Source organism: Stylophora pistillata, chromosome 1, assembly GCF_964205215.1.
Source record: "Stylophora pistillata chromosome 1, jaStyPist1.2, whole genome shotgun sequence".
NCBI classification, from domain to species: domain Eukaryota; kingdom Metazoa; phylum Cnidaria; class Anthozoa; order Scleractinia; family Pocilloporidae; genus Stylophora; species Stylophora pistillata.
In genome coordinates this window covers 22682244-22709296 of record NC_142519.1, presented here as the reverse complement: position 1 = coordinate 22709296, position 27053 = coordinate 22682244, and the positions used below count along the sequence as shown (strand labels likewise).

Genomic DNA, 27053 nt, shown 5'->3' with positions numbered 1-27053 from the left:
AAGACTGAGCACTTTGCCTCAAGCTTAGAAACAAAAATGCTGTTTTGGCAACATCAAGACTTGACTTATAAGCTTTAAGCTTGAGACAGAAATGTTCCACTCCACTAATCATTCAAGGCTCAAGATCAGCTATTCTAGATGTTAAAAAATATACCATTAGTTTCATCTGAACACTGATTGTAACCATAATTGAGACTTAACATGTGCTTTACAAATTTTATTTGAACAACCCATCTTAACTTGTAATTATTACAAAGCAGAATCATCTTTAAAAAACTTCATGATCATGAATGAGTTTCTGCTTGTCTGTAGACTTGTGGCAGTATGTTATGAAACATTCTAAGAATAACTTTGTACTGGTTCTGAGAACATCTTGTATCTCATTGACCCTTGATATTGAAAGATAAATTGATTATCCATGGCTTTTAGGCCAATTAGTGAAATTTAAATACAATGAAGCTAATATATTATCAATTCATGTCTGTAAAATATAATACTCAAACTTCTAACAAGGGCCATTGCATAGTTAAATTCTCTTATTTTCACTTATAACCTTATGGCCCATTTTGAAGCAAATCTAGGTGTAAAAATTAACCTTTAGAAGGATGACAATGTTGGTTTGGTAAACATATAAGTCAATCAAATAAAATCAAACCTATGCTAATTTCGAAGAGTAGGTTGTCGAATAAAGTGGGCAGTCAACTAACTGTTACCTACCTATGAATTAGTAAGCTATTTCTGCCAATTCTAAAAACCATAAATTGTAATTAAAGAATTGAAAAGCAAGCATGATAACTACGTAAGCTTACCTAGAATTGCTGATAGTACATTACTAGTATTGATCAATTATTAGTATTTAAACATACTTCCCTTTCAACCATCATTTGAATCAAATTGACTGGTTCAGGATTAAGATCATTTTTCTAAATGATATATATTAGGCATTTCAAAAACCAATGAGGAAGACTTTTGTTGAGAGTTTGAGTCAATTTTTTTGTTTCCAATTTGCAAATTCATTGAAATTGATGCTTTCTAAAATATTCGGCAAATTTCTTGCATCATTACTTCTGAAGAACTCTGTGACTTGAAAGCCTTGCTTTAAAATAAATTTTAAATAATGTGCCTTTGTAATACTCCCTGGCTAGACCCCAACCCATCAATTGCCACTTGTCATTCTCTTAACAAGAGATAAGTTTATGTTCATTTCTGTGTACATGTGTTTCATTTTGCTCCTTTGTAAATGAACAAGACACTAACACTACTTTAAATTGAATTTTTGGGTATCATCTAATTAGAAATTTATCTACTGTATGCCCATCTTTGAACTAATTGCAAATTAAAGTAGACATCAAACTCTATTAGAGTCAAAATCATTGCTCCAATTAAATGATTTAAATCAATAAAATTATCATCAGATAACTCACACAATCCCCTTTCCTATTGTTTAAATTATAATCCTGAAGGCTCATTTAACAAGTTCAAAATGGTCCAAATGTATCAATGATACCAAATGAAAGCATGTAATACATAATAAATATGTATCCAGTTTAAATAATAAGAAAAAACTATCATCAATGTTCTGAAGAAAAAGAACTAAACAGCCTCTTCAACTGTTCAAAGCACATAAACATGACAATATTCCATGCTCCCAGCCTCATGAAGTTTGGTGTAAACCTAAAATTAAAATAAAAGAGAGATGAGAAAAAATCTAATTTAATCTAGTCACAATAATTGATTAGTTTAGTAATCATTAATGGAGCATTACACCTCTTAGCTCAAGTCCACTGTGACTGTTGTCCTTTCCATGGTTTAAGTAAATTTTAATATTATCAACTTGTTAACTCCTATTGTTTTGTTTGCAATTCTCCCTTCTGGTTACAAATTCCTACTGTATGTTGTTCATTGGCCATCAGAAATATTAGAATTATCTGGCTATCACACAGCACTAATTGACTAAATTTTAACAATATAAGCCATTTTTTTCACTCGTAGAGCTGCATGTAGTATTTAATCCTGATATGTTTTTCTCTTGCTACCACATTTTTTATTGATAACCTTGCCTCTTTCTCAATTATTGACAAAAAATGACAGAGTAATGGCATGGTTAAGTGTGGTTGGACCTGAACAACTCTGATCAGATGTCAGCTCTATAATTCCACATGTTTCTGAATGCTAAATTGTTCTAATAAAATTATAGCTATTGGGGAATTGGCAACAATTACATCATTTTAAGGTGCCTTGCCAGAAGATCTAATCTGATCAATGAGTAAAGGGAGAAATGGACATCTTAACTGAAGCAAGGCTATGAACATACCCTTTATAATAAGCCAGAGGCCCATTGTGCTTCAGCAACATATAGGCACAGTGGATGGCACTCTTGTAAGTGTTTGGTGGGGAATTCATGTAGCGTGTCTTCACTACATCTACAGGAGATGCTACCACTGTGGTTGCAAAACCAGCACCAAAGGCAGAAACAAAATGCAGCGGGAAATCATCAGCCATGAGTTTATTTCTCAGAAAGAACCCTTTCACCATGTCATACACAACCAGCTCTGATGCATTCACGGTGGAAAGGCGTGCCATATTTGCAAAGGCACCTTTCCATAGTCCGCGAAGTCCTTCATTTTTGAATATTGACATATAAGCATCAAGAGCCTTGTTAGATCCAAATCTTGAACCATCAGCCTGAAACCTTACTTTAGCAACTTCTGTTGGTTGAGCCACAGAAACAGCAAACACCCCTGTTGTGCAACTGGCTAGAATCTTCTTTATGACTTTAGGATTGTTGACATCATCATCTCCATAGAATTCTTTGACTGTGTCATAGAGTCCTATCCTAATGCTGGCAAAGCAAAGTTGGCGATGAATTCCAGGCACCAGCCCTTTATACAGAGAGCGAAAACCATCAGTTTTTGCCACAGTTATCATGGAGCCTATCATTCCTCGATATTGGACATTAGAATTTGCCGTTGCTACACCATTTTGAACATTTGCCAAGACTGCATTTTCACCCTGGATCTGCAAATAATTGAAGTAATCTGTCAGTGATATCTGTGGAAAGATCAGGTCTTCTTTTCACTTCCTACGAAAGGCCTAGTCATCAGTGATGATCACTTGCTTTCAAGTTGTTGAATTGTATCATTCACTGACTGCATAACAATCCTTTTCATGTCTTCTAAACCATTTCATAACACTGTGTGATCACCCTTCTGTCTCTAAGTGATACCAATGGCTATTTTAGAGGATGGTAGGGGGGGGACTTCAACCTCTATTCTTATCTTGATAAAATGCTAGCTTCTTCTAACCCCTTTCACTTGCAAGACCTCAATAATTTTTTTGTTACTGTCTGCCATGCAATTCTTATACTTCTAGTTCTGGGATTTGGTGTTGAATTTAACTATATTTTCTCCTTATTATTCTTCTTTCCTCTCGTCACCGTTCTACTTGATTACGTCGTGACATCGTGAGGAGAAATTACTCACTTGTCCAGGTATTGAAAAGATTATCTAGTTATGGACAACTAAGAATCGAACGAAAAGGGAGAGTTAGAAATCAGATCTTGGAAATCATAAGTCTTCTAATGGTGTTAGAATCAAGACTTTTGGAGAGTTTGTTTTAAATGATTTTATATCCACTTCTGTTTTTTTCGCGTGGCACTGCGCACTCGGTATAATCAAATTGTCAAAAAAATTACGATCACTTCCTCCTGCTGTCACGCACTATATTAACAGGAAAATCAAGACTTTATGGAGAGTTTGTTTTGAACAATTTTATGTCCACTTTTGTTTTTTTTCTCGTGGCACTGCGCACTTGGTACAATCAAGTTGTCAAAAAAAATTACAATCACTTCCTCCCGCTGTCACGCACCACAATAACAGGAAACTTCGTCCTGTCGAACTTAGCTACGAAACCAGTGCGAGTATTTTGCTTTAGAACGACAAGCGAAAAGGAGACGTTATTTTTTAAACAGACGTGACTGCCTTTAGCGGGTCGTAATCAGAGCGACACGTCACACGGGCTGTCTTTAGTACGTTAGAGATTCCTATTCCACGCGGCATTACATCACCTATCTAACTACAACACATCTATTTGTGAGCGTCGTATTTGAGAAGTAGGCATCAATGATTTCGCAATTAAGCACAGCGTATTCCCTTAACTTTACGAAGGTGACTGAAGATTCTAATCGATCGTCGATCAAGCGATAATCATGGATAGGGTTAAAATTTATTAGACCTGCCATCTCGAGTGTATTGACCCCGCTTTGATAGCAGAAAATACAATACATAATTTCGATGAGTGGAAAACTTTTAATGGCCTAAAGATTGGATTCTTAAGAGTAAAATTCCAATCATTTCATTGGCGTCTTAGTTTGACAAGTTCTGTTTTCAATCCTGACCAACAAGCTACCCGTGCGATTTGTTGTAAGTTACTTACCTGAAGTCGAACTTTCGCTGTGTCGATCGGTATGGTGACGGCTTCAGCAACTGAAGCAGCTAAACCGGCGCTTACAAACTTAATCAAGATGCTAGGTTCTTTCTGTCCTGGTTTGCTATGCATTTTTATGGTTTAAAGCAGAAAACCATCAGTAGCATAAGCGAAAGCGAGAGAACGCACGGAAGATCGCGGAAGGGGTCAAAATAGAGCTGGTTTTCTCTGGTTGGTTCGTGGCAATTCTCCAAGTTCACAAACTTGGTGTATCAGAGTCAGATCAGAGGTGATTCTGTTACCTTTGCAACTGACACAATGAGAAAAAATGGAGTGATCTCAGATAGGAATTCCGCATCTTAATTAAGCGGGCGGCGTGACTGGGAGATTACCGTTTGTTGAATCATAATATTTGTTCCACGTTTACGTTGGGCTACCTTCGAAAACAAAACAATGCTAGGCTGGCCTTCTCTTTACCATTCAAATACAGTGTTAAACCTTTCCTTTCCTCCCAATGATATCCCTTGTAACTATTTATAAGACGGATTTGAGGCCAAAGTCCAAAACTCGCATTGTTCACTTTGTATTTATTGCCAAGAAATTTTTTGATTGGTGAATCGGATGGGGCGTGATTGGAGGCGTTGACAGGATATTGCATCATCATTATTATGGTTTGTATGAATTGTTTCGCTAAATTTCCTGTGGGTTTTGTTATTGCCTCTTTCATGCAAGGACTCTTCAGTTTCTCGATTTCTAACACCATTGTAGGCTAGTTCTAAGTCTGCTGTTTTACCTTTATGTCGCGTTCCCGATGCCGCAGACACGTGGTGTTGTGCACCGGAGTTCGCCAGTATAACCACAGTGTTGAACTTTAGACAAGCAGCAGCATCAAACTCTTTATTCACTTAAGCTGGCAGTCTTTGTACAGCACAGGCGGTAAAAACTATAGAACGGATACATGAAGGTTCGAGATAAGGAAAACCGAAAGACTTCGAAACTAGAAATGATAAAAATGAGGAATATTACAAGCGTAACTTACATCGGATCTTGACTCCGGGGTAGAGAACTCCTAAACTTCGTTCGGCTCCGAAATGGTTTCGCTACAGTGACTCCTCGCAACTGAGCTACTTGCTTATAGAAGGCGAATTTAGTTCTTACACTTTGACGTACGGGAAATAGAAATGAACAGAGCTTTATGTAGCTAGCTTTGAGCGGATATTCACTAGTCACGGAACAGAAATCAAACAAAGCGCGCTAACAAATTAAATAGAAAGTCATTGAAAGTTTCTTAGTGTCTTTGTGCTAAAAACGGAATAGTTACATAAGTAAAAAAGATTAGAGTTCGTATCCGTAAACGTGACACTTTATTTCAATGGTTGGTTATGAAATTGACATCACTTTGTTCTGGCTCCAATCGTTCCGTTACAGTGCTGATTTATATGGTGTTCAACGAACCGTTTAACCAATGAGTGATTTTTTCGGTGAAAATGCACAGGTCAAGAGTAATAATGACTTTGTTCGTTTTCAAAGGTGCTATTACGTGAGAAGCCTTTGAATTGTTTTTCCTTTTTCCGTCCTGGAACTCTATTCAGGTGGTGACAATTTACGTGCAAGTATGACAAAGCAGTTAGTGAAAGGGAATGTAAATAGATTTGGAAACCGCTCTTTATGTACATTTTCTTCTAGAGACCGTGATCTTGTCGGTTTGATTGCGCAATGAGAATATTCGCAGAGTTGACGTGTTTTCTCAGATATCATTTAACAGTTTCTCCAAAGTTTCTCCGCGCATTTTTGTTGGATGCGTCTCATAAGTTTGTCACATGATCCTGGTAGCCTTTTATGGGGGTGGGGCTGGGGAAGGGCTTGGTTGTGTGGCCCAACAGCATAGCATGGCCTGAAAACCTATTCTAAAACATCAATTTTCCGGTTTTATCTTGCCCATATTGGAGTTAAAAATAGTTAGATTTGGAAACTGTTCTTTGCGTCTGTTTTTTTTTTCCTTAGAATCTGCGTTCATATAGGATGTGCTCGTGCAATGGCAATATTCGCAGAGTTGACTTGTTTTCTTACTCATCATGTGATGGTACAGATAAGGAAAAGTGAAATTTTCTCCAAGCTATTTTCGTGAGTGCGGGAGCTCGTCTCAAGTTTGTCATATGATTCTGGTATGAGGGGGCGGGGAGCGTAGTGGAGGTTTGGTTGTGTGGCCTGACAGCAAAGCATGATCTATTGCATCACGTGCTCCAGTTGGATATATCTTCCCATTTCATCTTTCCAACTTTAGACCTGTTTACAGACTTTGCCGCATGGAACCTGGTGTGATATTCTACCCAGATATATCCTTTTACGGTAGAAGAAACTCGAAAATATCGCATGATTTTTTTGTTAGACATACCATGACACTGCACGAAACATTTCCCCTATCATGATCACGATCATGCTATTACTTCGCTTGATTGGTTATTAGAGGATTACAAAACCATCTCTGTTAATTTGAGAAAATGGACATGTTTTCAGATCAGATAAAGCTTCCCAATAAATAGGGTAGAATTGAATGGGATATGAGAGACGGAAGCCATTATATTGACGAAATTCGTGTTTAATATGCCTAAATATTTTAACTTTCTCTTTTCGTTTCGACCAAAGGTAGCCGGGTTAGTGGTCAGCTCGATGTCTACAAATTTATGCGACCTAAATGCTTCATAATAAATTTCATAGATAATTTTTCTTCGCGTTATTTTCGTAGCTTATCCTTGCAACTTTTTTTTTTTTGGGGGGGGGGGGGGTCAGCAACGTGACAGCCGCGGAGGGGTGGCTTTGGTTGTGTGGCTCAAGAGCATTTCAAGACCTGAACTCTTATTAATCCAGCTCATTAATTCAGTTGGATCTATCTTCCTGTGTCGTCTTCCCTAGTTCAACGTAAAGGTGAATTACACCGTTATCTAAGCGTCTGTTCATTTGGGGCTTGTTGGGTCCCTTTTATCGAAGAGACAACCATTCTGAGGCTAGGTCTTGGTTTGTGAATTTTGAAAAGTTAAACCCCTTTGCTGATGTTCTCCGTACAAAATAATTTCGTTTCCTGTCAAAAATGTCACAATATATGTCGACACCGATAGTACCAGTTATGTTACGGGCAGGGAAAACTGATAGGAGTTACTGAAAATGTTCTAATCTTTTCAGACGACAACATTTTTGATAAATATTTCGTTTTACACAACGAACGGTAGCCCTTTGCTCCATTACGGCTTTTTTCGGGATTGACCTTTTATGCGCGGGCTCATTTCCCGACCAGTGACTTGTAATGGAGCCTATGTCTTAGCAGAAAAAAAATAAACTGCTAGGAGTAAATGAAAAATTAAGGGAGAATTTCTCGGCCGATTTTTTTTTTGCCCATAGTTTCAAATAGTTTCTTCGCAAGTGCGTGGAAAGTTGCAGAAGTGATTTGCGTTCCTAAAGACGGAGATGCTGGAAATCCATGTAACAATCGGCCCATATCATTGCTACCGGTACTATCCAAAGTGAATGAAAGATTGGCCCACAAACAATTTGTCACATCCTTAGACAATAACAACAAGTTATCACAATTTCAAAGTGGCAACCGTAAATATCACTCCACCGAAACGGCTCTTCTATTTGTCACTGATGACCTATTAAAAGCTATGAATGAAAAGAAAATCTCCGAATATTGGTGTTGATGGATATGTCGAAGGCTTTTGATAGTATAACCCATGACATGTTGTTATTTAAAATTCGAAGCCTTGGTGTGTCTCCATCAGCGCTAGAATGGTTTAAAAGTTACTTAAAGGGAAGGTATCAGTATGTTCGTATTGGGGATGTGGTTTCGTAGTCCCTCCCAGTTGATTATGGAGTTCCACAGGGATCTTTTCTTGGTCCCGTTCTGTTTACTGTTTACATAAATGATTTACTATCTATACCTAAACGTTGTCAATCTGCTGTTTATGTTGATGACACCAAACTTTACTTGAAATTTAAAACTAGTGAGCTATATAATGCAGTCTCTGCAGTTAACTCTGACCTAAACGAAATTTGTATGTGGTGTTGCCACAATTCACTACTTTTAAATCCAGATAAAACTTAACTTTTAGTGGTAGGCGTGCCGCAATTGCTACGCCAGTTACCTGATTTTACGATAACGCTTTGTGGCAAACAAATATCACCTATACCTGTGGCAAAGGATCTTTGAGTGTTCTTAGACCAGTGTCTCTCTTATGATGAACATGTACGCAAAACTGTTGCTAGCTGTATGAATAGACTGATTCAAATATATGGAATTACGCATTTACTTGATAGGGAAACGCTGTTGTTAATTATTAATAGTTTGTTTTTAGTAGGCTGTTTTACTGCTCCTCAGTATGGAGCAATACTTCTGCGACTAATATTTATAAGCTTCAACTTGTTCAAAATTTCGCAGCCAGGATTATCTTGGGACTCCGCAAATATAACCATATCTCTGTAGTTTTAAGATCGCTTCAATGGCTAAATGTCAAAAAAAGACTTATGGTCAATGATGCAGTTATGATGCACAAATGTCTCAAAGGACGGTCGCCTAGTTATCTGTCAAATAAATTTTCAACTAGAGCTACTATTCATGATAGACGGACGAGATATAGAGATAGTTTAAATATTCCATCTAGTAGAATCAATGCTGGTCAACGCGCCTTTTATTATCGTCGTGAAAAGTATGGAATAATTTAAGTAAAGATTTAAGGGACTGATCACGAGACGTGTAATTAATGAACTGATTTGTAACATGAACGATTTTTGATGATAATTGTTGTTTGCATATAGTAATTAAGTAATATATAAGTAATATGAAAGCATCTAGTTATCAAGTTATTTATTTAGTTTTACTATTTTTAATATTGATGCTGAAAAGCCCTTTTCAGGGATGCTCAATAAAGTGTATGTATGTATGTAGGTGTATACCGTTTACAAGCGGCGTCTTAAGTACAAAAGCAAGCTGCAGGAACATCGTGGCGGCTTTGAGCAAGTGATATCCAGTTTAAAAGACCTTTCTTGACAGAATACAGCAACCTCGTAGGGAAAGGAGATAATTCGAGCGAAAAAAAAATATGAATACCAGACATGGCTTGTTTTCACTCTTTGACACTGTTGAACTTTCTATTAATAACGAGCGACACGTGATACAGATATTCAGAACAAAACACACATCAAAACAACGGAAAAACCTGGCTAAGTTATTCATCTGGGTTTGTAATTTCTTGCAAGTGATTCGGTGAAACTCTTTACAGTCATGTGGATTTCTTGGAAGCTGAAGCCCATCCCTCCCCACTCTTTTAAATTCGTTCTTGACCAAGACACAAGGACAATTACGGAAACATCTCAGGTGCCACTCGCCGCTTCTTCGAAACTTAGAGATTAACCTCATTTGCATGGAGAGACATTGAATGAGAAAGCGAAACATTAAACAACTGGGAGCTTGTTCAAAGGGTCAGTAACACCTCACCGTTCTGATTGTTTTTAAAACACCATGTCTAGGCTTTACAGCAATGGGGAACTCCGATTTTTCAGACTTACTAAGGGTTTAGTCGATTATTCGACCGAAGCATCGAGGATAGTTTTCAAACGAGAATGGGATTATCGTTATCCTGCCACTCCATGGCGAGATGATCACACAAGCGGTGCACTGTTTTTAGCAGAGGAAAGCCGAGCACCAGGATCTCGGCTCTACGATCCAGCGTACAGCGCAGAGTATCAGCCGATCAAGAATAATTTTTCTTTTGGAGATGTAGAAGAATGGGATGTTACCACGTTGGTTTTCGCTTTGTTCACGCGCTTTGGCCCCAGGCCGCTCGAGTCACTATGGTAGAAGAATTGGCAACGCTATCCATGACCTAAAACAAGTTAAAAATGAAGTTATAGCCCATGCTAGGAAAGTGTCTCTTTCTCGTAGCACATTCAGTCGAAATATAGATACTCTAAAGCAGGCTGTTGGAGATCTGCTGACAACTTCACATACTCTTGTTGTAAAGCTACAAACCTTGGAGACCGAGACAGAATTCCGAACCGAGGATCTTGAGCGATATAAACAGTGGTTAAAGGACGATTGCAACAGTCTTCTCTCTTTAGAAAAAGATCTCGAAAGGTTGGAAAACAAATTGAAGATTCAGGCCGTTCGGGGAAACGATCATACACCATCGAACATAGCCGGAAGTTCTCGCGCGTCAGGGAATAGTGAGATCATATCGAAAATACAAACTCGCGTGGCAAGAATAGAACGTCATGTCGATGTCAGCGTTGACGTGGTACCTTTACGCTCAAGACCGGAGATTTTCCAAAGTAGCAGATACATTAGAATGATAAACAAATCCAATTCATTGTCGTTCAATTTACGCTGGGATGAATTGGAGACGTTTCTGCAAAGATTTAATAGTGACCTGGATATGAAAATGTTTGCAGGCATCCAGCGCGCTGCTGCCCTAAGTCATCGCTCTAGGAAGGGAGAAGCCTTAGAAGTACTGAATGGTCTGGTTCCTAACGCTCTTTTTGCAAACAACGGGTAAGTTCAACATAATATTTGTTTTGACATTAAAGTGCTAGTAATTCGAAAACCGACCGAAAATCGAAAACGAAACTGAAACTTAATGCAAAAGGGGACCGGAAAATCGGAGTGGAAACAGAACTTAGCCTTAGCCAAGAGTTCGGGAATTAAATCTTGGGAAGAAAGAATTTTTGCTCGAAATCAAGTGGCCGTTTCTTGTTGGGCCGTAAAACATTTTTTTTAAGGTTGACAAAATAGAATTAGGGTATAAAGATAGGGTGACTAATCGGGTGATTTCTTGATTTATTAGAGTACAGTTCTGTCTGTAAGCATAGGAAAGATTAACAGAATCGTATGAACCCCGAAGCGGAAGTTCGATTAGTTCATCATGAGTACGGATTACAGACAACTCGGGCTCCTCAAGATAACCAATCCCGTCCGAGAACTTGGTTTCATTTTATTTTACGCTCACATTTATTTTCTCCAATATTCAGTGTTTGGATACACGCAAGAATAAAGATACGCAAAGCATATCTCCTACATGACTTGGGAAAAGACGAGGACGCTCTTAGAGAGGTGGACGAGGCAGAGTGTATGCTTAGGCTTGGGGAGTGCCACGAAGACACTGCTGAAGTCAACAACGCCAAAGCAAATATCATTTTGTCAAGTAGCCGAAACAGCGAAGAAGACCAGAAGCAAATCGTGCTTCACCTAGATAAGTCAATCAAGTTTTGTGAGAAGGCTACAGTCGATAAGAGCAACACAATTGTACAGGTGACACTGCGCAAGGCCCTCGTCCATTTGGGCTTTTATCAACACGGTATCGTAGAGGAAGTTTCAAACTCAGATATAGACATCGCAAAGACTATCTTGAGTAACATTGAGCGGCAAGTTGAATCGATGTCTAAACGAAGTAAGATATATTTCACTTACAGCCAATCACTGCTCGCGTATCGGGAAGGCGATACAAGTGGGGCGACTAAACTTGAACACAAAGCTCGGAAAAAATGCGAAAAACATCACCTTACTAATGAACTTCAACAACTGGATCTCTTGAGAGATCTCATAAGAGCACCATCACGTGAATAGAATTGATTGGGCTTATAAATGGTCTGAATACTGTAGCAGATAGGAGGCGAACACGAGAGGATGACTTCTCCCCCCCCCCCCCGCCCTGTCCTTATCACATTTCTCTCAGATTTTGCTGTTCAACCTAGCGATGACCAAACGAACAAACAAACGAACAAACACAGAAGAAACAATTTAAATCTTATAAAAAGAATTTTATAATGATTGTAAACAGCTGACTAGCTGGTTGTTAATTTAATAAAACAATTAAATCATTATCAAAATCTACCCTAGATGTAAAGCACGCATCTTCATTAGCTATTATTCAGTACGGAACTACAGCCACTCAAATACCACTAGCACTGGTTAACTTCGTGTGTCTTGTGCAAGACGGACGACTGATTTTAAATACCCGTTATCATGCATTTTAGCATTTTTTCATGTTAAGGACCATAAAGCCACGTTTTCAAAAGTTTTAGGAAAATGTCCTGATGGCTTATACAGGACTTTTCTCTATGGAAAGCTCATTTCTGGAGTTCAGCCTTTATCATATCCTCAAGTTTCACAGCATCTACAGCAAACTTCCTGATTCCCTCCGCCAACTTTTCTGTTGCCATGGCATCCTCGTTGAGAAGCCAGCGGAACTTCTTCTCGTCTAGGGACACTTTCTCAATATCGAGTTTTTCGGCTAAAAAAGGTGTACAATTGAAGTGTTGATAAAATTAACAAGCAACAACAACAACAACTGATAGATACTGCCTAAGAGGTTATGCATGTTGCCCTGTGTGACTGTTGATTTGCATACATAAGTATGCATTATTCACTGTTAGAGTACTTCCATAGAGTTAATTTGACACTCTTTAGAGTTAAAAATTAACTTAACAGGGATGAAAATATAAAGCTGCACGTACAATGTACAGTAATCAGGGCTGTAGCCAGATTTCAGGACAAGATGAGGCAAGTTTTGAGCGCCGAAGGCACGAGCCGCTAGAGGGGTCTGGGGGCATGCCCCCCAGAAAACTTTGAAATCTAGAGGTTTATAAATGCTCTTTTAAGGATTTTCTGTGGCATTTTTCTTCAGAAAAATCAATCTTTAAGAAAAAAATTAAAAAAGGCCAAAATCAAGACAAGGCAATTGCCTCGTCTTGCCTCATGCTAGCTACGGCCCAGGTAATATGTATGCTGGTCTCTGTTTTTATGTTCACCATATGTCAGGCTTAATGATGTGAAGTTTTAGTTTTTGAAATCTACTAGCATTCTATTAAAAATGCTACAATCTGATTGGCTATGTTGCTTGCTGCCTAAACATAATGACTAAGAAGTCTGGCAGAGTGCAACTGTAAACAAAATAATATGAAAAGACAAGCCTGTCTTGTTGAACTTTGAATGACTAGTAGATTTACACTTGAATAATTACATAATTCCCTCTACATTTTTGTGCAATAGTCGATTCAGTCTTTGCCCTCTTCAACTATCACACATTATTTAATTTAATCCATTTTCACTGCATTAAGTTTTGCAGTGGGGAAGGACTAGAAAGGAACATAGGAACCATTCATGCTAGTCCACCCTCCCACCCATCCCACCCCAGGAGAGGACATCCATCACACAGTAATCTCGTGTGTGGGAAATTAACGTCTCCTACCCCAACCCTGCAAGAGACGGGACCTCCATTTATTCATCCCTATCCAAGTAGACTAGAATATCTAACCATTTCCTGATGTTATAGAAAGGTAGCAAATTCTTCTCAATTATTTTAAGACCCCGAGTCTTAAAATAATTATTAAAATGGAGAGCTCTTAAAAATGGAGAGAAATAGAGAGCTCTTAAAAATGGAGAGCTCATAATGTAGTTGTTAACCCTTGACACCTAACATCAGTTTGCATATTCTCCATACTGTTCTCTATACATTTTCTACGATACTGACAAGGATATAATTTGCTTTACAATCAAGAATTTCTGTTACAGTAGTTGTTGATCATTTTTGGTATTCTTAATACATTAATGTTCTATTGAGGGGTAATACTGAATGGAGAAATTGGATGCTAGTCACTCTTAAGTAAGGTTAAGGGTTAAGCATTTCCTATTGATTAGAGGACGCAAAAATGACTGCCACTAAGGGTGATCATGGAAGAAGTACATCGCCTTCTTACCTTCATCCTTTGAAAGCTTCTGGGAAATTTTTTCAGATGAATTTGAGAGTTTTTCTAGCAATGAAGGGCTGAAATCACAAAATATGAAGTGAGAAGTCACATACCATATGAAGTAAAGCAATGGATAGATGTCATTGTTATAACCAGGCCCATATAAAAACTTGTTTTAATTTCATATAAAGCAAGGTTCTTGGGTGCTTTTTCAGAATGTGGTGCATGAAAGAAAGTGTGTGTCAATTTCTTTTTTTCTTCCACATGAAACATTTAAGAGTGAGAGAGTTGCAAGTTTCTATTTTGACAAATATTTTAGCACGGACTACAACTAAAACATTGGTGTGGAAAGTCACAATTCACCAGATAAATCTTTGATTTCTGTGTACCATGAAAATATGATGCCAATTATATTCTGTGGTCAAAACTAGTTGAGCGGATAAATTTGCTTAGTAACCATGAACCTTATAAGAGAGGGTGATTTGAAGTGCCTATGATAATGAAACTCTGACTTGATTTACTACAATTAATTAACCCCATCACTCCCATGATCTAATTAGCAATTCTCCTCTTTGTCTGCCATACAACTCTTATGATGCTAGATCAGAAAATTTGGCATTTAATTAACTAATAATCCCCTAGTTGATATTTTCTTTATCCTCATCACTTGTCTGCTTGATATTGTATTGATAAATGTAAGCAGAAATTCTGTCTTGGTCACTCATGGGAGTTAAAAGGTGAAAAAAAAGTGAGTGAAATTATCACCTGATGGTAAGCAAATCACATCCTGCTAGTTCAGTGATCTGCCCAGTATTTCTGAATGATGCTCCCATGACAACAGTTTTGTAACCAAACTTCTTGTAGTAATTGTAAATTGCTGTCACACTTTTCACACCTAACAAAAAACACCCCCTCCAAAGCATGAGACAAATGTAACTACCATTACTGCATAGTGTGTATGTTAATAGGTGTAATTATAATAATCAACTTATTCTCATTATTTTTATCATCAATTTATTATCATTACTATCATCATTGGTATGTGCAAATGCCTGAACATCTAACTATAGTCAAACCTTGATTTGCCTGCTTTTTGGTCCCATTTTTTCATGAATATTAATGGATCACATTTGAGATCCATTACAATCTTTAATTACACCAAACAAAGTACATAATAGTAAAGGTCCCTTTAAACTCAATTTGTTACCCTTTCAGAAGCTGTTGAATATTTAAGGCAGTATTTTAACACAGATGAAAAGACATAACAATGTCGACACTATTCCATTAAGGCCTCTGAAGAATGATGGTATTGGAGATGGGCACACATGGATTTAGCAACTTGAAAAAAACTAATTTACCTCAGCATCGTTTAGGTTAATGCAAGACATTGAATAATTTAATAACTTTTTGTACATGCTTTTGGCAAGTGTTTGCAATGGAAAATGATTTGAGAATGTTCTTTGATTCTCACATGATATTTATTGTATGATACATTTTCACTTTTATTCTTGGTTCAATTAAATTGAAGTTTTCAGTTATAAAATCTATTGAGCCCAATCCTCAGTAGTCTGTGTAATGGAAGTTTGATTGTATTTGTTAACTGAACAATACTGTTGAACACGTTTTCTTATCATAATAATAATAATAATAATAATAATAATAATAAAAGATTTATACTGCGCCAGTATCCTACTGTTCAAAGGCGCCTACAGAAAACTTTAACGTTAACACTTAAGACAGCTAATATTAATTATAAAAGGCTTTTCTAAAAAGAAAAGTTTTAAATCTACTTTTAAAAACAGACACAGACTGAGCATTTCTATTTTCACTTGGCAAAGCATTCCATAATGATGGTGCTGCTACAGAGAAGGATCTTGCGCCATATGTTTTCAGGTTATAGGATGGAGAAACCAGAAGGTGCTTGGATGATGAGCGTAGTTGACGCGATGGGGTGTAAGATGTAAGCAAATCACAAATGTACGACGGTGCCAAGTTGTTAAGTGCCTTGTAGGTTATAAGTAAAATCTTAAAATAATATGTTGATTGACGGGAAGCCAATGAAGATTGAAAAGAACAGGCGTAATGTGATCATGCTTTTTTGTAAGTGTGACAAGGCGTGCCGCGGCATTCTGGACGTGTTGTAGCTTTTTTATAGTGTAGGCTGGTAGGCCATACAAAAGAGAATTACAGTAATCCAGCTTCGAAGATACAAACATATGAACCAGCAATTCCGTAGTGGTTGCTGAAAGATATTTCCTGATATAGCTAATATTTCGCAAATGATAAAATGAAGATTTGCAAATGTCAGTAATATGATTGTTAAAGCAAAAATGGCTATCAAACATAGTGCTGATATTCCTCGCCTTTTGCACAGAATGGATAGTCTCACCAGCAACTGAAATCTCGTGAAGAAGTGGTCTTGGAAGATGTTTAGTGGAGATCACCAATAATTCAGTTTTGTCTTTATTTAATTTAAGGCCATTAACCATCATCCAATGATTGATTTCATTCACACAGCTCTCGATGCTAGAAACCGCTAGATCCCTATCACCCGGTACGGTTGGTTGGAAAGACAAGTAAAGCTGTGAGTCGTCAGCATAAAAGTGATAGCTCAGCTTAAATTTCTTTACGATATCTGAAAGCGGTGAAGTATAAAGCAAATACAAAATGGGTCCCAAGACAGATCCTTGTGGCACTCCACATTTAAGGTCATGTTTCGTAGAAGTACCACCATTGATGGAGACATATTGCGTGCGATTCGATAAATAAGATTGCAACCATAATAGAGGCTTTCCAGCTATCCCAAACCGTACATTCCACAGAGAGTACAAATATAGACTATACTTTCTAGTATAGTATTGTGTGGTGGGGACAAGATCAGCAACAAAATATCTATTTTGCTCAACATAACCTGTTCCAAAGCACTCTTCTCAAAAAGTCTCTTTAAACTAAAGTGATAGTTGTGGCAAAATTTTGTACCCAGTATTTAAAAATAATTCAGGGAACCAGCCACGATGGATAAAGGGGGTAAGTTTCTAATTAAAGAAACTGTGGTGCTGTGTCAGTTGGGGTAACAAGGTAATATGGTTTTAACAACTTAGTTGGTAACATCAGCTTTTAAACTCTTCACAGTGGCCAATTTACATTATCAACTAAGTTGATAAAACCAAACAGCCTCTATGGAGTCTGGGAGAGATTCTGTATAAATGTCTCTGACTGATGTGAATTAAATTATTGTACATTTACGTATTAAAAATATCCTGTTACCTGGATCATCTGCAGGTTGAAATTCCTTTGAGTCTGTGTTCTTGACATGCCAATCCAGAATGCGACCAACAAATGGTGAAATCAGGGTGACACCTGCTTCAGCACATGCTACTGCCTGAGATGAGAGAAGAGAAAGGAGAAAATTACAGCATAAGGTAAAATGTTGTTGATTATGTGTATGTTCACCTGAACACCTAGAATTTAGTGGTAATAATTTTTTTGCAACAAAATGGTAGGTCTAAATTTTGGGCTGATTTAAAGGGGAATGCTATGACTGGCTCATCTTTTTTTTTTTTTTTTCAAACAAAACACCTGTTATGTTTGAACTGAGGTGACACACATGTATTTAGTGGTGTGTTCATTGTAGTGTATAAGCTGCTCCCTGTACACAAGTAAGTGAAAGATTACCTGAGCAAATGAGAAAAGAAGGGTCATGTTGCAGTGGATACCTTCTTCTTCAAGCTTCCTGAAAAGTGAAGCATTTTTTACAGCGTAAAATACTTATAAAATGATTCCATAAAGGTAATCCATTGCATTAGCCTTCTACTGGCTGGAGCAACTCTAAATCACTGCTACATGAAAGCAGAAGTTATGGAAGAAAATATAGTGGTCGGACCGCGATTTTGGAGTTGGTGGATTTAAACAAATTAGATGCAACATTTTATGATGAAATAGTTCATGAAGAAAATAAAAATAGAGCCTCTAAGAGAACAACGTTTGAGGCTGTTAAGGCTACTAACCTTGCAGCTTCAACTCCTTCCCAAGTTGTGCTGAGCTTAATAAGGATTCTCTCTTTGCTGATTCCTGCTTCTTCATAAAGCTTTATAAACTTTTTTGCTTTCTCAATTGAGCCTTCCACATCAAAGGATAATCTACAAAAAATTAAGTGAACAAAGATTCAAACTACATTTGACAACATGTTTATAACAAACTCTAGTTGAAATCCAAGATCTTAAAAAAAAGCTGAATTAATTAATAGCCATTTCTGACCACTATAACTGCAGAATTGTTTAATTCCCACTGTCTAATTATTACATGATAAAATTTATATTGCATGAGATATAAATACTACATGGTTTACATTGCAAAGGCCTCTTTTTCACTGATATTAAGCTTATAACATATTTTAACCTTTAAAAGGAGACGAGAATGTCAGCTGTCTGTAAACCCCCTGATTTAATACAACTCAGGTTCACTGACCTGGCATCAACCTCTGTTGAAACTCTGCCTGGGACCAGCTTCAGTATCTCAACACCAAAAAGAACAAACTAAAAAAAAAGGAAAACAAATGAAAAAGAAAAGAAAATCTTGTTTGGAAGGGTACCAGTAGAAGATCACAATCACAAAAATAACGTAAAAAGCAAAACTGAAGTTTTTCAATGCAAGTACAAATATTTTTGAATTTTTCACTCAGGTACAAACTACCTGGTTTGTAAATGCACACTGGCAATTCAAAATGCATTTTAAGCTATTGTATATTATACTGCAAATCTCTTAGCTGACACATGCACTGTCTTAGAGGGTTCAAAGGTCATTCTCCTGAGAACTTTGTGATTGGATGATTTTTGCCCATTACTTTTTTTTTCTGCTTGAAGATGGTTATTACCATGGCCATTACTATAGTCATGGCTGTGGGAAGCAAGACATGAAATCAGACGAAGAGGTGATGTCAGAGTTTTCTTGCTGACGAAACCCACAGTAAAGCTCTTTTCCAGAGAGGTCTCAATTATACAATTCAAATTGTCGAACTTACTATTTTATCCATTGCTTCAGTTACTTGCTCTTCCGGAGTACTTGAGTTTGAAACAAAATTTTGTAAAGATTAGTACTGAGGCAAGACACTTTTATCTAGTGATTCTCATGGTCAGAATCCAACATGAAAATTGGGAAAATTTTCTACATCAAAAAAAGAGTGTGAAATTAGTTTCCTTTTGTTCTAAATTTCTCTCTTTCATTTTTCCTCCCTGTCTACCTTTTAAGCAAGCTCTAACAACACAAACAGCAAGACTGATAAACGTGTGATAGGAATTGGCATGACTCATGCAGGCCTGTTGCTTTGCCAACCAACCAATCTGGGTTGCTTAGGCCTCTCAGTCAACTTTTTTGTCCTTTGTGTCTTTCTGACAGTCTTAACTGAGTACTGTGAATATTGTATTTCCTTCAAAAAGGACCCACCGCCTAGGCTATAATGTCATACAAGGGCCCTTCTTGAATAAATGCCCCCAACCCCTCCTCCCTCACTTTCTTAAATGGAAGGGAAATGAGGAAAATCTCTTTTTATTGCCTCTTTATTTATAACTCTTAAAGCTTAAACTACAGCTAAATCAGTACATGAGAAAAATTTGTGCCTCAATTAAGCACCCTCCTTCCAAAAGGAAATAGGGTGTTCTTAAACCTTTGCTAAAATCATTTTAGTAGTTATCCTAGACAAAAGCGATGGAGAACAATTGCAAAAGAAAAACTTAGAGGAGTTAAAAAAGGCAGAACTGATATGAGGCTGAGTGATCTGCAAATCTGGAACACTAGTTATTTTGTAAATCACACCTGCTGCACTGACTCAATAAAATTGTTCCCAGTGGGGCAACCTTAGCCTTGACTGAAAAGGGAAAAGGGCGGTATAGATAGGAAGCAGAATTTTTGACAAAAACACTTGAATGTTAGTAACTAAATTTCTTCATAAAAATTCTTGCCTAAGAATCTATGGGGATAAACTGATATCCAATCCAAGAGTTTCTTGCCAGTTTTGTTAAGTTTTGCGTCCCCGTTCATTGGAGCGAGCTTGCACGTGACAGCCTTAGTGTCACGATGGCCAAATATTGGCACACTGGGAAAAAAACAAATTACGTAAGGCATCTTCCGATTGATATTGGACTATATGAATTATCCTGAACTCGTCATCAACAAAACAATTAACACTTGTATAACTTTTCCTGTTTTAATTCATACCAATCGATCACAACATGCAAATCACATTCTTGCAAGTTCACCAGGCATGAAGCGTGACTGGTGTTTTGAGGTATTTTCACGCAAACTAGTAGAAAAGTCTCCAAGATTTATCCAATAATAAATACCTTCTTCTTACCTTCCGTTTGATTTTCCATACTGAACTGCTTTTTCCATCAAGTGTTTGTACTGAGGCATTTTGGACGCAGCCAAGAGCAATGATGGATTTGTTGTCGCATCAGTGGGTTTGTACTTTGAGATGGCTAAAACACAAAATCACACATCAGTCGAGCTATGCCAAGCAAGCAGCACATCCTTTGAAAAATCATCTGTATCTCTTACATTCAAAATCGCCTGTATCAGCCACGACAGTGGTTAATTTCTTCAGCTGTTCAAGGGTGGAGGCCATCGTTCCCGCCTGCTACAGAAAACCAAATTGTAAATTTCACAAAATTTTTCTTGAATCACGGGAATAATATGCTCAGCGGTTTTACAAATGAGCAAGTAAGGTAGATACCTCATGTATCGAAACATGTATTGTACCATGAGCCGTCAACAACTCTCTTTTAAAAGCAGCGGTGTTGCCAAATTGCAAGATGGCGGATGGAGCGCAGTTAACAAGCGCTTCGGCCACAGGCGATGAAAAGGTCAAGTTCTTTTCTTCAAAACTGTACGCCTTGTTTTGAAATTACACTATAAGGACATTCGTTATTTTTTTTAATCTTTTTTTTAAGGGTACTTTGGGTTCTTTTTTTAGGTAGTGAGGGCGATTTTAGATCAAGGAGTGGATGCAAACTCATTTTCACCAGACGGCTTCAGACCTCTTGGCATTGCAGCTTTTTGGGGTTACAGTAGCATTGTACAGCTTTTGCTAGATCGAGGGTGAGTGAAGTGGTCCTTTACTGTTTTGAGAAACAACAGAAGGATTCAGACCCCTTTGCATAGCTGCATTTTTGAGGTTACAGTAGCATTGTACAGCTTTTGCTAGATCGACAGTGAGTAAAATGTTCCTTTACTGTTTTGAGAAACAATAGAAGGCTTCAGACCCCACTGCAACTTTTTGGGGTACACTACGTAGCATTGTACAGCTTTTGCAAGATCGGGGGTTAGCAAAATGTTCCTTTACGGTTTTGAAAAACAACAGAAGTATCTTTATCTGTGGCACGTTTCATTTTCAGAATTACGAATACTTGTTTGCTTTCGATTTTCAGAGCCGACATTAATGCATGCAACAGAGGCACAAATTGGACAGCCCTGCACTGTGCAACATTTCAAGGACATGGCAAAGTTATAATGCTTTTAATGAATCATAACCCAGATCTGACAATTAGAGACAACCTTGGCAGGTAAAGGGATTATTACCATGTGAAAAAAAACAAGTAAAGGTGTTCTGATTTAAATATTTTCTTTCGATGAAACAACTCAAGGTAGTCAGTAACAGTGCTGTCAATTAGAGCCATCTTTAGCTTACCTCATTTCACCTCATTTTACCACCAGAGTTGTTGAAAAATCATGGGATTATTGAATACTATCAAAGTAATTTGTGCAACAGCCATTTCCCAGATTGAGCGGAACTGAATGCATAATTTACTAATAACAGGTTTAGATGTGTGAATCAATTCCTCATTCAGAATTTGCTAGGAGGCTTGTGTGAAATTCTTGGAACACCTGTGACATTTTACCTTAAAAGTTCCTGTATGTGCAATCTGAAGGGTAAAATGGTGTATCCAATAGGCTGACTACCTGCTGTTTCTTGTTTGCCTTCTATTTTTTTCATTTAATTGATGACTGGGCAATAATGTCATTGAGCTTCTCACCTTGAAATAAAATCATGAGGAAGCCCTGACAACAGCAAAGAAACAATCAGATTGAACTTCCATAAGAATCCTTGTTAAAACATTTATAGTGTTAAATGGCAGTATAATTATAGTTTCAACAAATGTCATAAACACATGAAATGTATATGCAGTGAATTATGCTACCTGGCAACACACTTAAAGATCATTTTGTCTATGTTGATAAGTTCATACTTTCCTGACCTAATTTTATTTCCAGGTCAGCAGTTGACTTTGCTTCTGCACTTGATGGAATATGGCCTTTTTTTGCAGGTTTGTGAATGAAACTGGTTTCTAATAAGTTAGTAAGTCATCCATGTAAACCAGATGTATTATCAAGCAGGGCTCGACACTAACGGTAGCTCATTAGCCCCAGACTAGTAGAAATTCAGTTTTGGCTGGTGGTTTTCAATTTCCACTAGCCAGTTTGGCTAGTAAACAGACTGAAATTGTTGTAACACCTAAAAACATCTTAGATGTCACTAGCCACTAGGCTAGTAAGTTGAAAAGTTAGTGTCGAGCCCTGAATTCAAGGAAGGAAATATTTGAGAGTATTGTTCCTTATGTCATTACCCAAGTTCTACTGTTCCATTTTATTCAATGAATGTTTTTCTTTGATTTATATGAGTTTTATTTATTGGATAAATACATGTGTTAGTTGCTGAGTGGTTTCCCTTACTTACTGGTAATTGATAAACATGTTTCTTTCTAAAAAGATATGAACATTTTAAATCTGATTTAGCTGCAGGATGTAAAAGGACACCCAAAGCTGAGCTTATTCAAATGGATATTGTAAAGAAGGTAAGAAGTTCTGTCAATCCATGGCTACATATCTTTTAGCATACTCTTTATAGGTATTTAAATAAGATTTATATATTCTGAGCATGTCGACATCTGCACTGATGATGTTGAAGCTCTATGGTTTGAATTATCTCAACCGAAAAGGAAAGAGATCCTTTTTGGGGTTGTTTTTTGACCGCCAAATCTAGACACCACAGCTTTTATGGAAAGTACTGACTGGTTACTTCAGTGAATAACAGCACATTGTCTTTTGTTTTGCTGACATTTTAAGCTCACCATTGAAGAGGTTTCTTTGATCTTTTCCTTAGTGAAAAACAATGTATTGATTGGTCCTGTATTTCTCCAGCAATCTTGAAATTGTCCTCAATGGCCTCTACCTTAGCAACAACATCTTAATTAAAGGTTAAGTTGCATGAAAAATGATGAGCTTTTGGTATGATGGTAGATTAGCTTTGAAGTCTAGATATGATTTAACCAATACATAAATTCATAAACTCCTCTACAGTTGCCTGAGTGTTTCCAGAGAGGGAAGATTCTAACTTTTATTTGATTAGAATTTATGGTTATGTTTATTCATCTCACTTAACAATGTGTGTGGACCACTTCACAACATTTCAATAAAAGTTTTCAGTCTTGGCTTATAGCCAAGTGTTTATGGTTTATTTTGCAATAGCTTCTGAAAGCTAAAAGTTTGGATCTTGGCTCATAGCCAGGATCAGTTTATAGGCAAATAAATATGGCTGTTTTAAAGATTATTATGTCAGTATCTTTACATGTAAATGATATTCCACTTATTAAGGTTAACTTAAAGTAAACTTTATTTTACCAGGGTGGCCAATCTGCCATAAGGTTGGTATCCAAAGGAGCCCTGGACTAAAAAGTACAATAATTTAAAAATGTGATGAATGGTAATTTAAGAATACAGGATGTAATAATTTTCAATAATTTTTTTTAATAATCTTTGTAAAAAATTTAAAGCATGAAAGTGACTCTGCAGTCTGAATAATTATAAGGAGGCAACAAAATTAAAAAGGGCTGAGCCTGAATATTTAAAAGTTCATTTCTCAAGGCATAGCTTTGGTTTGGATAGGTGCAAATGAGTTCTGGTGCAAGTGTCATAGCTATGTACAGTGTAGTTTCTAATAAAATAGCTACATATACTGAGGTACTAGCTTAATTAAGCATCTATAGACTAAAACACATTGTGTTATTTTCTGTTTCATTTCTTACTCTGCCCACCCTCAAACACTGAAAATGTCTTTAGAGGAGTCACACCTTAAAACAATGCCAACATTTTTGTAAATGTTGATGGGTTTTTCTGCTACTCATCAACCACTGCTTGACTCTTTTGAGGTCTTGATTTTCTCTGATGATGTTGATATCGGACCCAGTAAAATAGATCACTGTGCCAGAGGCATACATACTTAAATCCGAGTGCAGCAAACATCAAGACAAAGTTTTTAAGTATATCACAATGCTCCCAAAAAGGAACCTTGAGGAGTGCCAAGTCTAGAGGAAGGCTGGATGATAATTCTTTTCCTTTTGAACTTTCTGTGAATGTGTATTCAATTAATTTCTGAACCAGTTAAGAATACATCCTCTAACTTTGTAGTACACTAGCTTGTGAAGGAGGCAGTGATGATCAAGATCAAAGGACTTTTTTTTAGATTGATAAAGGCAACACCAGTTAACTGTTGCCTGTCATAGTGTTCTAATGTATGATCAACCAGGTAGACAACTGCAGTTTCAGGTGAGTGGAATGCTTCTTGTGGAAACCGAATTGAAAAACTGTTAGAACTTTCTTTTTCATCAAGAAAGGTCAACAGTTGAACTTGAATTGCATGTTCCATCACTTTAAGATACTGAAATTGGGTGATAGCTATTCTCGTCAACCTTCCTCCCAGTCATATAACATGTTTATTTAACAATAACAATAACAATAAATCCTTATTCCCCTGGCTCCGCAGATAGCAGTGCTAATCGAGGCGGGCCAGGATAATCAGTAAATTGGAGTTACTGATATATAGTCTGTAATTTTTGATGTTACAGGTTGAAATTGGACAAGAAAAAATTCCAAACACTGATAGAGCATACTTTTCTCGTCCTGGTTCAGCATATATTTTCAAGACACCAACAATGCAAGGGGATAGAACACAGCATAGCTATCAGGTATAATGTTATATCTTCACTTGAAAGGTGGATAGTGAGCAGGAGACAATTGCGCTAATTAGTGTGTGAACAGGAGACAATCGCGTCAACGAGTAGGATCATGGCGTTCATTACAATTCTTTGCACTACGAGATCCTTTTGTGCTATTTGCGATCGACCATTTTTGTATATATTAGTTATAGTTTAGTATTCTGTTCGTATTAAGTTTTCTTCATTCCTCAGAGAGTGTGGTTCACTTAAGGTTTGGTCTTGTAATCGAGTGAAATAGAATAAAATGTTTTTCTGGTGAACAGATAGATGTAGAAGTAATCATAGCAAAGCCACTGACAGTGTTAAATTAAAGCAGTAGAATAAGGTGGAAAACATTTTCAGCTTTTTGAGCAGCTGCTATCAATTCATAGTCTGTTAAAAAATGCAAATCATGTGTAATGATGGTTGTATAACTGTTTAGTTTATCCAAGAGATTGTCTTCTCTCATGATGTATTTCAGTCAAGAGATGGATCTTTTGCTCTTTGAATGCTATATTTTGCTAGATTCAAATTAAGGTTCTTGACTTATTTTGAAAAAATTGAAACACATTCATGTTATTTGAATGTATAGTTTATTATTCTTTTCTCAGTATTAGGAAAAGTCTCAACTCATCTGTATATATTATGTTCATAGCAACAAGCTGCATTAAACAATGGCGATGTCTTAACAGCTAGCGATCCTTCACCTAGCAGCTCTTGCATGGACGGCCCTGCATTCTCAGTGTGGAGGAGCTGATAAACGGTTTTCTATTGAGAGCTAAGGAAGGAGGGAACTTTACAGTTTGAGTTGCTTTCTTTTTCGAAACTCAAGGGGAAGATCTAAGGAAATAGAGAACATTCCTGACCATTAATCTCAGATTTCAAGAAGAAATGGAGTCATAACTTGCAGTGGTGTTGACACTTCAACCAAAACTGCATATTAAGAGATGTTTCTCAATGAGACAATAATCAATAATTACAGATACAATTACACAGGAAAAAATAGAATGAGATGAATGAAGCACACTGTGTTCATAAATTTATGTATCTTGCTGATGGCTGGCTCACAGGACTTTGTCATATGGCCATACCAACAGCTTTTAAGATGTAGCATTGTAGTGGTATTACAATGTTATCTATGGGCTGAAGTCCAGGGAAACTTTGTCAAGCTTTCTATAGCATTATCCATGATAAAAAACGCATTACTCGAATACACAAAGTGATATTTTTGATACAATTGTATTTCTATTTTTTGTGTGATGGAAAAATGTTTAACCGAGAGTGAATACTAGAACAGGTAAATTATGGTGCTTTTAGTATGCAGTCACCTTAAATTCTGCTTCATAGGTAGCTGAATAACGTTGAGTGAAATTTCCTCACAAGTTAATAATATAAATTTTAAAATTTGCCTTAATTAGATTGCTTTTTCAGGTTTCAAACTTTTGTAACTCAACTTTTGCCAAAAAAATCAAATAAATTTAGTCGCCTTATCATGTGATCTTTTTTAAGTGCATGTGAAAATTGTACCCTCAGCAAAGAGGAAGTGATATTTCATTTTCCTTGACTTCATCTAAATCAATATTTTGAATGACAGTTATATATTGCTCAACACTGCCCCTCATAAATATTGAGTCAAATGTTCTTAATTACTTTTTTTTGGCAACACGTTGAAATACTAATTGTGGACTTTCCAAATCCTAATGTTTTTATATGCCCTTAATGTTCTTGTTATATTTAAGAATGTTGGTTTGATCCTAGATGATCTGTGGTGGTAAGGTATTAAATACTGTACTTCTTTTTCATATTATCTTGGTCTTTTTGGATATTGGCAACAATGATGTATACCCAGTAAGTTACATGCTCTGAACA

At 37.0% G+C, this 27053-nt stretch overlaps 3 protein-coding genes and 1 pseudogene across 5 annotated transcripts; 2 read left to right on the top strand and 2 right to left on the bottom strand.

The window, feature by feature from the left end:
* Positions 1-202: 202 nt before the first annotated feature.
* Positions 203-4999, bottom strand: LOC111326455 (dicarboxylate carrier UCP2). Of its 2 annotated transcripts, XM_088744683.1 has the most exons (4): positions 4903-4999; positions 4435-4735; positions 2315-3018; positions 203-1674 (listed from the first exon to the last, which is right to left on the bottom strand). In XM_088744683.1, the coding sequence occupies exons 2-4, from the start codon at positions 4555-4557 to the stop codon at positions 1572-1574; spliced, it is 930 nt and encodes a 309-aa protein (XP_088600809.1). In that variant the 5' UTR covers positions 4558-4735; positions 4903-4999; the 3' UTR covers positions 203-1571. The 2 variants fall into 2 exon arrangements, with proteins under 2 accessions (XP_088600809.1, XP_088600812.1); XM_088744686.1 differs by lacking the exon at positions 4435-4735 and having other exon boundaries at positions 4903-4982.
* Positions 5000-9937: 4938 nt separating this feature from the next.
* LOC111326432 (uncharacterized) lies at positions 9938-13297 on the top strand (annotated as a pseudogene). The gene is made up of 2 exons (XR_015995233.1): positions 9938-10966; positions 11443-13297. The product of XR_015995233.1 is annotated as an uncharacterized LOC111326432 (transcript).
* Positions 12217-20853, bottom strand: LOC111326447 (transaldolase). Its single transcript, XM_022930449.2, has 10 exons — positions 20713-20853; positions 20510-20633; positions 19181-19220; positions 18628-18695; positions 18168-18299; positions 17836-17893; positions 17428-17542; positions 14926-15055; positions 14170-14237; positions 12217-12704 (listed from the first exon to the last, which is right to left on the bottom strand). Exons 1-10 carry the CDS (start codon positions 20777-20779, stop codon positions 12541-12543), a joined length of 966 nt encoding a protein of 321 aa, XP_022786184.1. The 5' UTR covers positions 20780-20853; the 3' UTR covers positions 12217-12540.
* A 6-nt stretch (positions 20854-20859) lies between these two features.
* Positions 20860-26679, top strand: LOC111326400 (uncharacterized). Its single transcript, XM_022930384.2, has 7 exons — positions 20860-21017; positions 21128-21252; positions 21582-21716; positions 22426-22478; positions 22948-23006; positions 25056-25175; positions 25840-26679. Exons 1-7 carry the CDS (start codon positions 20967-20969, stop codon positions 25939-25941), a joined length of 645 nt encoding a protein of 214 aa, XP_022786119.2. The 5' UTR covers positions 20860-20966; the 3' UTR covers positions 25942-26679.
* The last annotated feature ends 374 nt before the right edge of the window (positions 26680-27053 follow it).

Excerpts from the sequence above, each read along its gene's own strand:
- LOC111326455 (XM_088744683.1), bottom strand. The coding sequence starts at position 4,557 with ATGCATAGCAAACCAGGACAGAAAGAACCTAGCATCTTGATTAAGTTT. Across the intron at positions 3,019-4,434 it reads CAGCGAAAGTTCGACTTCAG|ATCCAGGGTGAAAATGCAGT; the intron begins GTAAGTAACTTA and ends AATTATTTGCAG. Across the intron at positions 1,675-2,314 it reads CCTCTGGCTTATTATAAAGG|GTTTACACCAAACTTCATGA; the intron begins GTATGTTCATAG and ends TTTTAATTTTAG.
- LOC111326447 (XM_022930449.2), bottom strand. The coding sequence starts at position 20,779 with ATGGCCTCCACCCTTGAACAGCTGAAGAAATTAACCACTGTCGTGGCT. Across the intron at positions 19,221-20,509 it reads TATGGAAAATCAAACGGAAG|TACTCCGGAAGAGCAAGTAA; the intron begins GTAAGAAGAAGG and ends TTCAAACTCAAG. Across the intron at positions 15,056-17,427 it reads TCAACCTGCAGATGATCCAG|GTGTGAAAAGTGTGACAGCA; the intron begins GTAACAGGATAT and ends GTTTTTTGTTAG.
- LOC111326400 (XM_022930384.2), top strand. The coding sequence starts at position 20,967 with ATGGCGGATGGAGCGCAGTTAACAAGCGCTTCGGCCACAGGCGATGAA. Across the intron at positions 21,018-21,127 it reads CGGCCACAGGCGATGAAAAG|GTAGTGAGGGCGATTTTAGA; the intron begins GTCAAGTTCTTT and ends TTCTTTTTTTAG. Across the intron at positions 21,253-21,581 it reads CAGCTTTTGCTAGATCGAGG|AGCCGACATTAATGCATGCA; the intron begins GTGAGTGAAGTG and ends TTCGATTTTCAG.